General features: G+C 42.5%; 2 protein-coding genes across 2 annotated transcripts in view; one reads left to right on the top strand and one right to left on the bottom strand.

Annotated features, from left to right (window-relative positions):
* PPFIBP1 (PPFIA binding protein 1) overlaps positions 1-17,348 on the top strand; it is a 168,612-nt gene that overhangs the window by 61,727 nt on the left and 89,537 nt on the right. The gene's annotated exons all lie outside the window — the stretch shown is intronic.
* Positions 9,467-12,804, bottom strand: LOC308512955 (uncharacterized protein C12orf71 homolog). Its single transcript, XM_081082695.1, has one exon. It carries the CDS (start codon positions 12,514-12,516, stop codon positions 11,782-11,784), a length of 735 nt encoding a protein of 244 aa, XP_080938821.1. The 5' UTR covers positions 12,517-12,804; the 3' UTR covers positions 9,467-11,781.

Below are 17,348 nucleotides of genomic sequence, written 5' to 3'. Positions count from 1 at the left end.
ACCTTACTTTATTATTGATTCATTAACATTGAACTCATGATACTGTAATTCATGCCTCAGCAAGGCTTATCTAACACATGCATTTTCTCCGCAAGGCCCATCACAGCTTTCTTGCACTTAGGAACACTAGACAGCACTTCAGCCGTATGCTTGGGGCCACTTTAAACTTCAAAATCACCAACAAAAACGACAAAAAGTGGAACAACAAGGACACTTGTTTATAGTATGAAAGCTGAACTGCAACAAGAAGGTAGAGCATCCCCTCAGCTGGGACTGTGCTCACGGGCACCTCAAATGCTTTGCTGCCTGTATATGTCCATGGATGACCACAAAAGCACCACCAGCATTGATTTTGAGGTTATGAATAAATTCTTGGGTGGGAATATGTCTACTGTATAATATGAAATAATCCCAATTATTGTGGCAGGAGCCCCCTAACTGTCTGGTGCCAGCTCCACAGTTCATGTAGCAAACTAATCATTTAAGGTAAAAATGAGTTACAAGTTGGTATCGTGACCGATATCCAGACACAATTTTAAACAGCCTCATGTAAGGTGAAGACTCTCAAGGACAACTTGCCCAATTATTAAATCCTGTTTTGGAACAGATGACAGTTAACACTCTGCCAGGCTTTGACCATATAGAGAGTAGGAACAATGTCTTGTGTATCGCCATGTCCTTGGCGTGAACGGTGATAATGACCTCAGCAAGTGAATGAACACTAAATAAATGAATGAATGAATGAATGAGTGAACGAATGAAAGAGCAAGGAGAAACCTGCTTGTGATGCCTTACCGTCCACTTCAGGGCACTTTAGGAGTCTGGTGCCTCTTTTCAGCTTAGATAATTTTCTGTCTGCTTCTCAAGTCAATGGTCACTAATTGTCAGGAACAGTAGTGCCTTAGAGCTGGTGTAGCATGAAGTGTATCGTAGCTGGGCCTGAGATAGGAACAGGAGTACCACCAACCATATTGAGAAAACTACTTAAGGGCTAGAACAAGTATTTGACTCTTTCTTCCATCTTGCCATGGAGCCTGGTTTGAAGTTTTTTCTCTGGTATTTCTGCCCCCAGCTTCTCTCCACTTTAGTCCCACTCCTACACTGCTGTTACTAGAAATGTCAGTCTAGAACACGGATTTGGTCATCTCCATCTCTTGCTTCAAAAACTGCACTCGTCCCGTAAGATACAATCAAAACACCATAGTGATCCGGTTCCATCCCTACACTTGAGACTTCTGTCTCTTACCATTGCACTGAAGTTCACCTGCTGCTCAAGCGGAACTGGGCTTTCCACTGTTTCCCAAGCATGCCTTTTAAGACTTCTGGCCTTCCCGCAGGCTGTTCCCTCATTCTCAGCTCTAGTTCAGATTATAGCTTCTGTGCTGTCTCTGGTGAGATGCCCATCTCGTCCACAGGTATGAGCTGTTCAGGGCAGGGCTCTATTATTCTCATCTTTGTGCACAGCCTCTAGCACAGTGGTTCTCAACCTTCTGGCCCTTTAAATACAGTTCCTCATGTTGTGACCCAACCATAAAATTATTTTGTTGCTACTTCATAACTGTAATGTTGCTACTGTTATGAATCGTAATGTAAATATCTGATATGCAGGATGGTCTTAGACGACCCCTGTGAAAGGGTTGTTCGACCGCCAAAGGGGTTGCAACCCACAGGTTGAGAACCGCTGCTCTAGCATGTTAATATTCCGTAAATGTATTTAAACAAGTGAATGAATCTAAACATTATCTGGAAAATTTGGAAATGTGAAGGCTTTTTTTTAAAACCCTTTTAAATAAAAAAGAGTCTAGAATATCAATTTCTGAGTTCAGACAAGTAGAAAGATGTGGCCATTCTTTTGTTAATTAGCTTTGTTTGTTGTACAAAACTGAGCTTTTCCACTCAGGAAACATCTATACTATGCCATGCTCCCTGGCCCCCGATATCAACATCCAGGGACTAGATTTAATTAAAGTAGAAGCTAGTTAAATTTTATGTGAGAGGAAATGACATTCAATTTCAGATATTATCTATTTAATTATTTCCTGCAGATTAACCATTTGTTTCACCAAATGTTTATCATGGAGTTTCTGTGTACAAGGATCTGGGCCAAAGGCTATGGAGCATGGAAAGATAAGCAGAACACAAGGGCTTTTGTCTAATGAGAGTGAAAGATATGGAAGCACATTTCTTTAAAACAGGATAAAATATGCACTTACTACAGGCAGTGCTATGGTAGCATAAAGGAAGGAGTGATTGTTTCCAGCCTGCTCAGCTCCATAGAAGAGCTTGAATTTAACCTGTGCCTTGAAGGGTCATTTGGGGTAGTTTAGTAGGTAGTAGGGCAAAAGGAAAGAGTAACATTAGGGCAGTTCCAAGGAGAGGGAACCATATAAGCAAAGGCACGGAGGCAGGAAAGTACAGGGAGCAACAACAGGAGACAAGTACTGCAAGGAGTGTCAGAGTTGAGGGGGAGCGTTGTTAAGACTGGAAAAGTATGTCAGGATCCTGTTATAGAAATTTAATGGCAATTTATTTGGACTTAATTCTGTAGCCATTAGGGTCATGGCAGATTGTAAAAAGAGTTTTTTCTTGATTTTAGAGAGAAGGGAAAGGAAAGAGAGAGAAAAAATCATCAAAGAGAGAGAAATATTGACTGGCTGCCTTTTGCATGCCCCATACTGGGGATTGAACCTGCAACCCAGGCGTGTGCCCTGACAGGATTCGAACCTGCGACCTTTCGGTGCATGGGATGACATTCAACCAACTGAGCCACATCAGCCAGAGCCGTGGCAGATTTTTAAAACAAAGGAAGTACATGTCAGCAGCTAGCATCAGCTAAAATTTGTAAGCATTTACAACATGCCAAGCACTTGTAAATTCTCACAACAAGAACTTACTAAATTCTCACTACACTTTGAGTTTAAGACTATTAGGATAATAGTCTTATAACATTTTATAGATATAATGGAAAGTCCAGAGAGGTTGAGTAACTTGCCAAGGATCCACAGCGAATCAGTGAGGACCTGGGACTTGAAGCCAGGGAGTCTTCTATAAGAATTTGGGTTTCGAACTTAGGATTGATTAGAGGATTCAGGAAGACTCTGGACTTTTTGAATTGTTTGGAAAGTATTTCGTATATATGAATGAAAGTATTTCGTATATATGAATGTGTGCATTTGTTTAAGAAAAACATCTATAGCTTTAATCACACAAGAGGTATGCAACAAAAAAGGTAAATAAAGACTATAGCATCACTCTCTTTTGCTCTCAAGAGTCCTCCAGTGTATTCAGGGATGGCGACTTTATGCTTATGCTGCTTCTAAGGTTGCAAGAAGCAGAACAATCTGGCATTGCTCAAAATAAAAGGAAATGTCAAAATAACTTGCAGGAATCCTATATAATAAAAGGCTAATATGCAAATCAACCAAATGGTGGAACAACCAGTCCCTGTGATGCACACTGATCACCAAGGGCAGGCGCTCAATGCAGGAACTGCCCCCTGGTGGTCAGTGTGCTCCCACAGGGGGAGTGTCATTCAGCCAGAAGCCCTGAGCTGGGCTTATGGCTGGCAAGCACAGCAGCAGTGGCGGGAGCTTCTCACGCCTCCATAGCAGAGCTAAGGATGTCTGACTGCTGGCTTAGGCCCACTCCCCTGAGGACGTCCCCTGAGGGCTCCCGGACTGCGAGAGAGCACAGGCTGGGCTGAGGGACGCCAGCCATATGCACGTTGGGGGCGACCAGGCCAGCAGAGGAGGGCCATTAGGGGCAACCAGGCAGGCAAGCAGAGGTGGTTAGGGGTGATCAGACAGGCAGGGGAACAGTTAAGGGCATTAGTCAGGCAGGCAGGTGAGTGGTTAAGAGCCAATAGTCCTGGATTGCGAGAGGGATGCCTGACTGCCGGTTTAGGCCTAAACCGGCAGTCAGACATCCCCCGAGGGGTCCCAGGTTGGAGAGAGTGCAGGCTGGGCTGAGGCCCCGCCCCTCCCCCCCCCCCCCCCCCGCACGAATTTTGTGCACCGGGCCTCTAGTTGGTATTATAAATGGCAGACTGTTCCTAATTGTGAGAACCAGAGAAAATGTCCAAGAAGTTCTTTTGATGGTAAACATGAGCTATCCAGGCCTTGAAACTTGTGATTATTTGAGGGCAGAGAGCCTAGCCTCCCACTGGGCAAAAATTATTCTTTTAAATTTCAACAAAAGCTAAATAAACTCCTGAAATCTGAAATGTTTTTGAAAAATGCCCAGACACTCACCTGTCTTTTTATGGTTAGAGGGACATATATGGGATGAATATGTATTAGTCCATGAGACTGAAAATTCATTGCTGCCAATGGTGAATCCAAAGGCAGGTGCCAGCATAAATGAATGAATGCAGATTAAAGAATTGTTCAGCTAATACCACTGGAGAGATCGGATTAATACCTAAGATTTTTTTAGTTAAAATTTTTGTGCTTTAAATATGTACATTTCGAATATATTTCTGTCACACAAGCATAGCAAATGTAATTCTTTAATAGGAGGGATCTGGATTTCCTACTCAATGGAGCTTTTCTTAATATTTTTCTCATCTTTGCTTTCTCACTTTCTATTTTATATTTTTTTCATGGACCATTTGAAAGTACCTCATATACAATCCATATTCAGATGTTTCCAACTACAAAATATATTTTATCATAGTTTTGTAGATTTGATCAAGGATTCAATCAAGGATTATATATAGCCACTGATTGTCATGTCGCTTTCATCTCCTTTATGAACAGTCTTATCTTCCTACCTTTTTTTTTCTTTTCTTATTTGGTATTTCATGACATTAACATGAGACAGTTGTCTGGACACGTGCCTTTCACCCTGGGTTCATCTGACTTGGTTCCCTGATGATTACATTCTGGTTAAACATTGCTAGCAAGAATACACTGCTTCTCTTCCAAAGGTACATGATATGGAGTTAGGCAGGCTAATTGTATTTATTTATTTTTAGTCTTTTTAAAAAATGTTTTTATTGTTTAAAGTATTACATATGTCTCCTTTTCTCCCAAATGACCCTTCCCTGACCACATCCACCCCCCAACACATGCCCTCACCCCACCCCTGTGTCTGTGTCCATTGGTCATGCTTATATGCATGCATACAAGTCCTTTGGTTGATCTCCTACCACCCGCCCCTTGCCTTCTCTCTGAGGATTGACGGTCTGTTCGATGCTTTTCTGCCTATGGGTCTATTTTAGGCAGGCTAATTTCAATTACTTGATGAAGTTGTTGTTCACTGGACCTCTCCCTTGTAAAGGTACCTAATCTCCTTGGTAACGAATAAACAACCTGTGGGGCAATTCTTGGAGACCATATGCGTAGCTTGTTCCCCAACAGTCAGTCATTTGCCCAGTGGCTTTAGCATTCAGTTTTTATACTTATGTGAATCAGTTATGTTGGTGGCTGCAATATGGTGCTCATTGAATTTTTGAAGTCACTTTACTGGGAGAAAAGTCTCCTGTTCATCCCTATCCCTGTTTGGGGAAAGAAACTTAGGCCCCAAACAGGTGGCAGAGAAGTTGATAAAAAATGAAACCTGAAGACAACTATGCAAACATATGTTAAATTTAAAATGTGCAAAGTGTCTTCTTTTACTTTGTGTACAGGAAATTTCTGAGACAGACAGAAAGAGAGAGAGAGAGAGAGAGAGAGAGAGAGAGAGAGAGAGAGGGAAGGGAAGGGAAGGGAAGGGAAGGGAAGGGAAGGGAAGGGAAGGGAGAGAAGAGAGAACGAATGCTTAGTTTGGGGATTTGCACTTAAAATAATAAATCTTTATTGATGCAGATGAGGAAAAACAAACGGCCATTCTTATTTCCTTCTACACTAAGGTAGTTCACTAAGAATGAAATGAATTCTCATTCAACAGTTACAATCTGAAAAGCTATTTGATGTTTGCCCTTTCATTTGAAAATGCCTCAGAAGTAGTTCTTTATGAGGTTTATTAGATTGAAATCAAATGAGTACCAACACCATGGGATTCTTTTGAAAGATGGGATAGTAAACAGAAATTTTTTAGTAGGGGGATTTCTTGATGTAGGCTTATAATCCTTTTGGGAATTTGTCCTAAGGCTTTCATATCTACCCTGCTGCTGACTGGCTCACTCAGTGACTCAGTGTTATCTGATGAGGATATTATTTCACTTTTGAAAGCAGTGTTGTTCTCTTTGTTGCAGTATTAGGAAAAGGTTGACTTTAGGCAATGCAATATAAGTTCCATCAATCTCAAAGTTAGAGAGTACACTGCATGCAATATAAGTTCTCCCACTTGAAATTCATAAGAAAAGATGTTTACTTAACTATCCATCCTACTTAAGCAAAACCGTTTAAATTTTGGGGTAAGGACCTTACAAGGGCCTCTCTATGAATTAATTTACAATTTGCTTTATTTTTCTTTTCAGTGTTTTGTAAGAGGACATTGGACACTGTTTTTTAAAAACATATATTTTTACTGATTTTACAGAAGAAGGGAGAGGGAGAGAGATAGAAACATCAATGATGAGAGAGAGAGTGATTGATTGGCTGCCTCCTGCATGCCCCCCGACTGGGGATCGAGCCAAAAACCTGGTTATGTGCCCTGATAGGGAATCAGACCGTGACCTCCTAGTTCATAGGCTTAACCACTTGCCACACTGGCCAGGCGGGACACTGGTTTTTAAAAAAATGTTTTATTGATTTTTTTAGAGAGAGGAAAGGAAAGGGAGAAAGAGAGAGATAGAAACTTCGATGAGTGAGAACATCAGTTGGTTGTCTCCTGCACGCCCCTCACCAGGGGTTGAGCCTGTAACCTGGAATGGAACGGGTCATCTCTTGGTGCATGGGTTGATGCTCAGTCACTGAGCCACACCAGCTGGGCTGGACCCTGTTTTTGTGATATGTAGACCTGGACCTGTGCATCCTCTTGAGCCATGAATTTTCATATTGTATCCTTTAAGTCTGGAAGAGTGGTTTGCCTCTGTTTTGCTGGTATGGTATGATCACACACTTTTTGTGTGTGTCAGTGGGATCCTGCTGAATAAGAAATTGGCTTGGTATGGGGTGGTCTATAAAATTTACATTAGCTTATTCCAATTCTGTGGTTGGTGAGAGCTGACATTGTGTTGGTAAGTTCTCACACTGTGTTTCTGATTCATCTTACGGTGTTGTTATAGAGTCTAGAATGTGAGTATTTAAGGCAGTATCTTGCTAATTCAAGCAGCTGACCTTTCTGGGTTACAGGGTTGAGCAGTTCACTTAAAGCAGTGGTTGGCAAACTGCGGCCCCTTGAGTGTGGCTCTTCCACAAAATACCACGTGCGGGCGCGCATATACAGCGCGATTGAAACTTCGTGGCCACACTCAAGGGGCCAAAGAGCCGCATGTGGCTCGCGAGCCGCAGTTTGCCGACCACTGACTTAAAGGAATGATTTTAGCTTTGAGGCTTGAGACAATGAATCCCAAAACTTATTGGTTAATTAGATTAGCATGTGCCTGGCAACTACAATAGTTCTACAAGCAGCTTGAGGTTACACCAAAGATAGTGTCTTTCTGTGACTACTTCCCATGCTCTTGATGTGTAGTGGGCGTCCTCCAGCCTCAGCCCCAGCTCCAGCCCCATGTATGTGACACAAAGCAGTGAATCATTAGTCACAGTTGACATGCAGCTAATAGCTTCATAGCATATTTGACACCGTAATGACTGAGGAGGTACTGGAATATTTCCTGTTTTTAAACACTTTGACTCGCTTTCTGAGAGGTAGCATGGCAACTCCAAAGAATATTTAGAATTCTGATTCTTTGCAAAGAATATTTAGTATAAGGACTTGTAGAGTACATTGCTTGAATCACAGAGGTACGTTCCTACTTGTCAAGCAGGTTTATGGAACACTGAAAAATGAACAGGGCTTACTTATTTAGTGTGGGCAATCTTTTAAAACCAGTTCACACCATAGCTAAGATCTGGAGACAGCCTAAGTGCCCATCAGCAGATGAATGGATTAGAAAACTGTGGTACATCTACACGATAGAATACTATGCTGCTGTAAAAAAGAAGGAATTCTTACCATTTGCGACAGCATGGATGGAACTGGAGAGCATTATGCTAAGTGAAATAAGCCAGTCAATGAAAGAAAAATACCACATGATCTCACTCATTTATGGATAATTAAGACCATTATAAACTGATGAGCAAAAATAGATACAGAGGTAGAGCAACATTGAACAGACTGTCAAACTACAGTGGGAAGGCTGGGGAGGGTTGGGGGGGGGGGCGGTAAGAGATCAACCAAAGGACTTGTGTGCATGCATACGAGCATAACCAATGGACACAAGACACTGGGGGGCATGGGAGGCTAGGGGAAGGTCAAGGGGAGAAAAAAAAAGGAGACATATTTAATACTCTTTGTAATACTTTAAGCAATAAAACAATTAAAATAAATAAATAAAACCAGTTCATTTTAGTTGAGTTTTTCTTACGGCTTTGCTTAAAATGATAACAAAACTCTGGTTACATGTGCTGTGATGGTAGATGTCATCCATCTTTAGGCATATTGTAGTGTCTAAAGCAACATTAAGGCTCCATGTATATTTGTTGAGTTAAATTTTCAAATTAGTTGCTAAATTCCTCTAGTCTTAGGTTTCTCAGTCTGTAGTTCCCACCTCACTTGAGCTTTCTTAGGCTGTCATTTTCTCTTCTTCCTGCCACCACCCTTCCCTCACCCCAATCTGGTCCCTGCTTTTAACATGGCTGGTCATATAGAGGCAGAAAGACCTCTCTGTACCAGATACTGTGTTAGGATCTTGTAGTAAAAACAAACTAAGACCTGGTGCTTACCCTCAAGAGGTTAGCAGGGGTGGGCAAACTTTTTGACTCGAGGGCCACAATGGGTTCTTAAACTGGACCGGAGGGCCGGAACAAAAGCATGGATGGAGTGTTTGTGTGAACTAATATAAATTCAAAGTAAACATCACTACATGAAAGGGTACGGTCTTTTTTTTTTGTTTCTTTTATTCATTTCAAACGGGCCGGATCCGGCCCGCGGGCCGTAGTTTGCCCACGGCTGGGTTAGAGTCTAGACTAGGGGAATTAATCATGTAGAGAAGTCTGAAAAGTACAAGTCATGGTGTGGGGGTGGCAGAGTGGGGACCAGGGGGCAGTTTAAGGAAAGGCATGGTCAGTTTTATTTAGAAGGATGAGTCTTGGCTTCACAGTAACCCTAGAGTAGAGTCTTTAAGAACAGGTGCCCCTGGCAGTGGGGGACTTGGGAAGGGAATGGGGGAAATTCTCCAGGGAATGGAGAAAGTAGTCCCTATGTTTTGTACATTGGCCCTTATGAGAAGCAAGAGTATCCTGTTGGGGAATTTGGGGAATGTAGATTTAAAAAAAATGTATCTAGGAAAAGAAGAGAGCAAGGCATTGTGAATGCTGCCAGAGGTGGTGGATATGCTGCAGTTTGGGAAGGAGGTGCATAGGTCGGACCTGGAAGGAAGTGAATGAACATCTTAGAACAGGTATGGTAAAGGGACTCAAAGTCTTGGTGAAGTCAAAGAGCAAGTGAAGGTGGAGGAGCTTGTCGAATAGAAAAATTTTCTCAGAGAGGTGGAAAAAATGAGGAGTCTGGCTTTGAAGACACTCAAGGTGTGATCAGGAGCATATTGCTAAGAAGGCCCTATACTTTGATCCTTTACCTCTCATGGGACTGTCTTTCCTTGGGGAATATCATCTCCACTGTCTCTCACATATAACCAGCCCAGATTGCGTGCCTTACTTCCACACCATTTTATCCAGTGGCTTAAACTAACCATATTTGTAACTCAAGGAAACTCTGACATAAAACCTTTTAAATCAACCTTCCCATATTGAATTGATTATTCTTTGGTACCCAGTGTGTAACTCATAAGACTATTCTCATCTATATCTCTTTATAGTTACGTGTTTACATGGCTTTATCTCTTAAATGATAAGCCACTTGGATCCACAGTTTGTTTTTATTTTGTTTTGGGTAAGCCAGAAAAGTGTCTGACAGTCCTGTGTGCTAAGTATTTGTGGAAGGGAGAAAAGAAAAGAGGAAGGAATTGGATAAGGAAATTGAAATTGAGAGACGGAAGGAATTTGAGACTAAAGAATTATACACTTTACTACGTGAACTCTGAAGATTATGTAGGAAGTAGCAAAAGCTGAAGAAGGAGAGTTTTGAGTAGCTGTGGCTGAATGAGGAGGATGGTAGTGGTATTAGGGAGGTGCGTTAAGGATAATAACGGGGAGAGGTCAGTGCAAGGAGGGGGAGTATGGACAGCCTTCTTCAAAGAAGTTGACATTTAGAGGAAAGTTTAATGACATATAAAGGAATTATCAGAGGCCACAGTGGAGAATGGGTTGGGAGAGGACTTGATTGAGTCAAGATCTGCCCAAATCCATAAATTTGAGTAAATACTGCTTCTATGTGGGAAATATTACAATGAGAATTGACTTTTAAATTCTTACTCTTGGATGTCTCTTGGATGAAGACATCTGGGGAGAATGGATAATAGCAACAACAATAAAAATATTTATGAAGTGCTTATATATTATCTCATTTATTCTCGCAACAGCCCTATGAGATATGTATTATCATCTTTCCCATTTCATGAATGAGGAAAGTTTGGTTTAGAGTGACTAAGTAGCATTCCCCATCCTCACATTCCTCCTAAATGGACCTACTTAGTTTATAGCCAAGGCGACGCATGCTAGAACCAGTGAGGTCCCCTAGGAGCATCAGAAGGACTGTCTGAACTCTTGAGACACTGCCAGTTGAAGCCCTTCCTGAGTGATCAAGTACCCACTGCCACTTGCTTGAGCCCCAGAGGTTCAACCAAAACTGTACTGCCAGGTTGGGAATCTGATGGGATATACTGCTACCTTCTGAGAACAGAGATCTGGGTTAATGATGAGATAGGGTAAAAATACAATAAGAAGGAGAGAAAAAGGACACTTTCATGTTAGGAAGAATGATACTGCTTAAAATTCCCAGAGAATATATTTCAGTTTTCTAGATAGCATATATACTGGTAGCCTGAGTCAAGTCAGGATGGTGAGCTGGAAGAGGAAGACATGGATTATAAGAATTTGTGTTTTGTTTATTGGAGGTGAGGGGAGATGATTCATGGGAATTGTAGAATAGGGGCAATCAAAAAGTTTTAAAATCTGGCAATATAGAGTATTCTCCTTCAATGGGTTCTTGAGGTTGGATTTTGCTTCTGTGAGAGAATCTTTTCCTTTGTGTCAACTTACGGGGGTTCTTAGGGGCCTTCTTGGGGTGTTCTCTTCCCCAAAATGAGAGGATTCGCTGCCTTAGCCAGCGGAAGACCCACCTGAAGTTGAGAAAGGAGAAGGGTTGTGTACTAGAATGAGTGTCCTCCTTCTTCGGCTTATCTGATGAGATTGAGCAGGTCTCTGTAGTGCTTGTTCTTTGTCTGCCAGTTGCCTGTCCTTTTGTCTGCCAAGGAAATGAATGATGAGTGAGTTATGTGCAACCTGGACAACATGGGGTCCATAATTACCCATTCTTGGGACTCAAGTCCTTTTACCAAAAATAACCCATCTGTAAATGCAAAGTTTCCATACTCATTAATACAGAAACACTTTTTGGGGGCCCTAATTGTTAGCCTTTTCTTTACTTTCCTATCCTCTTCTCTCCCTCCATGGTCCTTGGTATTTTTCCTTCAACTCCATCCTGACCCTTTTCCTTGATGTAATCCTTCTTCCACTCCCAGCCATGTCAGACACCCAGAGGGCCCGCCCTGCTTCATAGCAGGTAGCAATGTTCCCTGAATTCCACCCAGGCCCCTCCACCAGGCCTGCCCCCTGCTTGCCTATGAGGCATCACTGTGCTCACCTCAGCAAGTTCATGTTCCTGAAACTTTGGAGGAGTCTGTGGACACTGGATGGCACCATTTTCTGGTGGGCTGAACGTGGGCAAATCTTGAAGACAAGCATCATGTTCTTGATGACTGACCTGAGCCACATCTGGAGGGGTGCTGCTGGACAGCTGGAAAGCCTCCTTTTGAGCAGATTCAGGGAATACAAACTCATCATCTTCGTCATCTTTCTGATTTTCTAGAAATTGCTCAAGCCTTTGTACCAGCCCATTCAGTTTGCTGAGAGTCAGTTTTGTCTTCTCTTCAGGATATTTGTCTGTCCACTGGTTGTCTCCATGTAGATCCCAATTAATGATTGAGTCTGAATGGTTACAGCCATCCCAGGCCAGGGTGATGTTGAGTTTGCCAAACTGCTCTGTGCTGTCCTGAATTTGCTCTTGTCTCTCCAGGAGTGTCCCTTTACTTTCAGTCCGCCATGACCCTTGGAACAGAGGGACAAAATGGATTGAGGGGTTGTTGGAAGATGTGTCTTCACAGGAGGCTGTATTCTCATTGGAGAAGGTGTCTTCATTGGGGTAGTAGCCCACAGAGAGGCTCAGGTTTGATTCGGAGCTGCAGTCCCCAGTGTCAGCACAGTTGCTGTAAGAGAATGAGTCTGCCATGGAGTTCAATCAAATATTAGGTCTCCCTCATCTCAGGAATCTTCAAAATAAAGAAAAATAGATGAGACTGGTAAGCAGTAATGTTATCTATTCCTTTTTCTATTTGGAACTATTTGTCTCCGGTAGAAGTAGTTCATCCTATTTTGCAATCTCCAATGAAAGGCAAAAGAGGCAGCCCTCTCCCTTTAAAAATCTCTTTCGTTGTATCACAATTCCTTCTACTAAGCATATTCACCTGTTGCCCCACATCATCTTACTACAGTTGAAAGAAAAGTGACCATTGTATAAAATTTGAAAAATATAAAAATATATATAAGATGAAAATAAATATGCCTATGATTCCTTGATCCAGAAATAATGGTGATCATTATAAAAACATTTTGGTGGATTTCCTTGTAATCTTTTTCTTTCCATATGTACACATATTTATACACATACATACTCCCATTCACATACATGTGTCGACATAACGTCACATCAATTCAAACAAATTATTTTATGGCATAACCTGCAATAAACGTATGTTTTTTTTTCTATTCTGTCACTTTTAACCACTTTCTCATTAATGACCATTAGCTGGTAATTATTGTTATAATAAATAAATTTGCATTAAACCCTCTTGTCAGTAAATTTTTATCTCTATATTCCTATATGTGGGTTTAATGGATCAAAGATCACAAACATATTAAAGGCTTCTGATAGTTGATACCAAATTGCTTTCCAGAAAGGTTATAGCCATTTGTACGCCCATCCTCCCACCATCTGATGGCACTTTTTTGTCCAGCTTTTTCTATGATGTCCCAATAAGTAAGTGGGGGTAGCAAGAGAGGAGGCACACAACACACATGCACACACACACCCACATTGCAGACTCCCATTTTCTGCTGTGGTGGCCGCCTGTGTGAAAGAGGTGCTACCAACTTAGCCCTAAATTGAGGATGTTCAAAATCCTTCAGATCCTGAGTCTCGGTAGCTGGAAGCTCAACTGCCCGAAGTCTGTGTTCTGGGACCGTTGGTTACCACGGCAACACAAGAGCCCAAGTCAGAGAAATGGCAAGAGCAAGAGGGATAGAAAGCCACAGGAGCGAGCCTTTGCTTCCAAAATATTCTCTAACCATACCATCCTGGGCTGAAGAGGATCCCTCTCGAGGGCAGAAGGATGGTTACTTCTGCGATGGCGGTTGCTTCCCTCTTGCCATGTGCATGTCTAAGATGGTTCCTAATTTAAGGTAATTTAGAGCCTATTGGTGAGATGGACATAAACACCCTATTATCGCACAGAGAGGTGAGTGCAGCAACAGAACTTAAAAATAACGGTGTGGAAGAACAAAAGGAGGCACCTCGTGCAGCCGTGGTGGAGATTGAGGAGTCAGGAAAAGGCCAGTGGAGGACATTGCTTCTCATGTATGTAGGAGGGAAGAAGTTAGGTGTAAAGCAGGGGTGTGGGGAGGGCCTTTCAGGCAGAGGAGAGGGCATGAGCAGGGACACTGAGGTGAGAAGCAGCCAGTGGTGTGGAGAGATCAAGCAGGGGCCGGTGAGATCATGGAAAGCCCCCTCCCTTCCATTAGGGAACCTGGATTTTATCCTGAAGCCTATACGTGGATGGTAGTGTTCATTTATCAGGCCCTCTTCCAGGCAATTCAAAGTATATTGAAATACTTGACACGGTTAAAACAAACAAAACTTCCAGTGGACTTGGCAGCATGAATGTTATTGCTTGGCTTTAATGCGAAGGGAATCAATAAGTTTGCACTGGGTTGAGGGGAATGGGAGGAGAGGAAGTAGGAACAGTGCATATAGACTATACTTTAGGGGTGTCTGAGAAAGTGAGGGTGCAGAGTTGAGGTTCAGTTCCGCAGCTACCCTCCAAATAAAAAAGAGGTAAGGAATCAATACAGGAAAGAGTTCAAAATATAAAACTTGGCTGCTTTGTTTGGAGAAACTAAGGGTGGGATCCATGCCATGAGCTGACGGGTTAGTTGTAATAAAAGGAATATGTTGTTCCATAATATTGGAAGGAAAAAATGAAGATGGATATGGAAAAATTTGGAGAAATGCATTGTTAAGTACCACATTTTATTTGAATTTTTCAGCTAGGCTTCTTCCTTATTTCTGAGGTTAAATCTGCTTCTTTCTTTCTTTTTTTAAAATTAATTCTGTTAACTGGATCTCTGTTCTTATTCTCCTTGTTCCCAACATTATCTTGACAGCCTCAGCCTCTTCAGAAACATGAAGTGTCTTGGTTCTTCTAGAATTGCTTTTCCTTGTCTTCTTCTTGCTCTGGGCATTCCTGCTGCTCACCAAGCCCTCCCCCTCCCCCCCCCCCCCCACAAGGCTGCCCTTCCCTTCCAATGGCATCATGACATTATTTGGGGGCTGGTCAGATCATGGCTCCCCAGTGATCCAGTCTGGCCACTTTGCCTTCACTGCTATGGTGTTCTCAGTGGGTACTTCATGGCAGAGATCGTAAATCTTTCATTCTCTGTTTCCAAATATGTGATTCTGAAGACAAATGTGGGTTCTTCTGTAGGACTGAAGGCTCTCAGTTGCATAGACTAAACCAAAGAACCTTTTCTATGAGCAGTGACCATGGCCAATGTCGTTATAGCAACCTCCAGTCCAGTCTAAGCTGTGAGGCTATGGGAGATTGTTTGTAGTCAATTCACTTATTTTCAGGAAGGGAGTAGGGCATCAACTCAGAGTTTCCTAGGGATGGAGTGCATATGTAATTTGGAAAAGCATATTCTTAACATTGCTTAGATTTGCTTTTGGTTTTTTAAATTTTCAAGTTTCAAATAGCATTAAAAGAAACCATAAGGTTTTTATATTTATCAAAAAGAGTCATGGCTTTAAACACACACACACACACACACACACACACACCAAGAAACACTGGTCTGACTTAAAAGAACCTCAATTCATTGGAATCTATCGGTTGCTTAAGATCTTTTCCAAATATTTTTCTCTGTCTTTATTTCCATTAAACAAGAACTTGGGTATGACTGTCAGGTTTGTCACTGTTGTACGGGTTTAAATTTGTAGATTGTATTAACTAAAAGTATTCACTGAGCCAAACCGATCAGGGCTTAACTAAGAGTATTTTAGGTGACTCTGTTTCAGGAGTTATGATGGCATAATGTAAGAAATAGAGTTGGAGCTGGGGAGAAATCATCTCTACTACCCAACAGAGGCTGCTTGGCATGTAGCCACAGACTGCTCACCACCCTCTTGAGTGGTTGGGGACCTAGACTAATCCCTGGGGTTGTAAGTCAGGAGCAACATATTCCCTGGCATTTGTGGTGCACTTACTACATGCCAGATCCTGTCCTAAGCACTTTACATGTGTTTGTTTATATGTTACAGCAACCCAGTCAATTATCATTATTTGCTCTGTTTTAATGAAGAAGGAACCAAAGTATAACCTGCCCACCATCCCAGATCATAAACTCTACAGCCTGGATTCAAATGTAGGCAGTCTGTCTCCAGAGAACCTATTCTTATCCTTTACACAGTCTTGTCTTTCAGGAGTCTGACTGTTCACCTCCTCTCTGAAAGATTCTTGGGAGAGTTGACCCAGTCCAAAATCAAACCTGCATTCTGGTTTCTTGAAAGAAACTCCTTTGAGTAAAGCAGCATGTTCTAAAATACCTGTACGAGGTGGTACACAGGACTGGCCCGAAACAATTGTGTCCACATTTGGGGCAGACTCGAATGAGATTTAAAATAAGTATTCAGCTTCCTCTTTGGCCCAAGAGATCTGGATCCCACTGCTGTGGCTTTCCATAGAAACTATGCCTGCCTTCCAGAACACTGGGAGCCTAAGGAAGAACTCAGAAGTAGCTCTCTTTCTCTGCAGCTGGGGTGAAGGTGTATGTGGTTCCAGTACCCATTGAAATAGAACACTTTGAAATAAATATAAACATTTAAGTAGGAAAACATATTTCCTACCTAAACTACTAAAGATTAGAGTCATCTGTAAGATAAAAGAGTTTCAAATGGGGGCAGCCTCCGAGAAAACTTGGTATTTTAAAATTTTATTTATATCATTTATCTCCCTTTCTTTCTCTCTTTCTCTCTCTCTCTCTCTCTCTCTCTCTCTCTCTCTCTCTCTCTCCATCCTATATAATAAAAGCATAATATGCAAATTGACCGAATGGTGGCAGGGGGCGAGGAGGGGAGCAGGACCAGTGAGCAGGCAGTGCCAGGCCAGCCAAGGCCTATGCCAGTGGGCAGAAGGAGGGAACTGTGATGGGGGGGTGGTGATCAGCAGCGGCGGCGGGAGGGTGATGAGGTGGGGGGCACATTACTGTCCCCTGATCTGCCCATCCATTCGCCTTCCACAGTGGGAGGCCAGGCCGGGTAATGGGGGTGGCGCTGTCTCCTGATCAGCCAGCTGGTTGCCTCCCGCACAGGGAGGCCAGGCTGCAGCTTAGGCCTGCTCCCTGCATCAGTAGGACATCCCTGAAGACTGACTCCCAGACTGTGAAAGGGTGCAGGCCAGGCTGAAGGGCCGCCCAGCCCCCCGCCTGCCGAGTGCACGAATTTTTGTGCACTGGGTCTCGTGTGTGTGTGTGTGTTTGTGTGTGTGTGTGTGTGTGTGTGTGTGTCTATATATATTATGTTAAAGTCCCTGAAACGTCCATTTTTCTCCAGAATAAAAAGGATAATTATAGGAGGGGGGTTTCTCTCTTCCCGCGACCAGAACAGAGAGAGAGAACAAGGGGGTTGATGAATCTTGATTAGAATGCGACGAGGTTTAAGGAAAAATGAAAAAACACAAGACTGAGACAGAAATAGGGTGAAAGCTGGGCCTGGGTGTGGCGTCTGCCCTC

This window comes from Myotis nattereri, assembly GCF_964212035.1.
Source record: "Myotis nattereri genome assembly, chromosome: 2".
NCBI lineage: Eukaryota > Metazoa > Chordata > Mammalia > Chiroptera > Vespertilionidae > Myotis > Myotis nattereri.
This window is presented reverse-complemented; position numbering and strand designations above follow the sequence as displayed.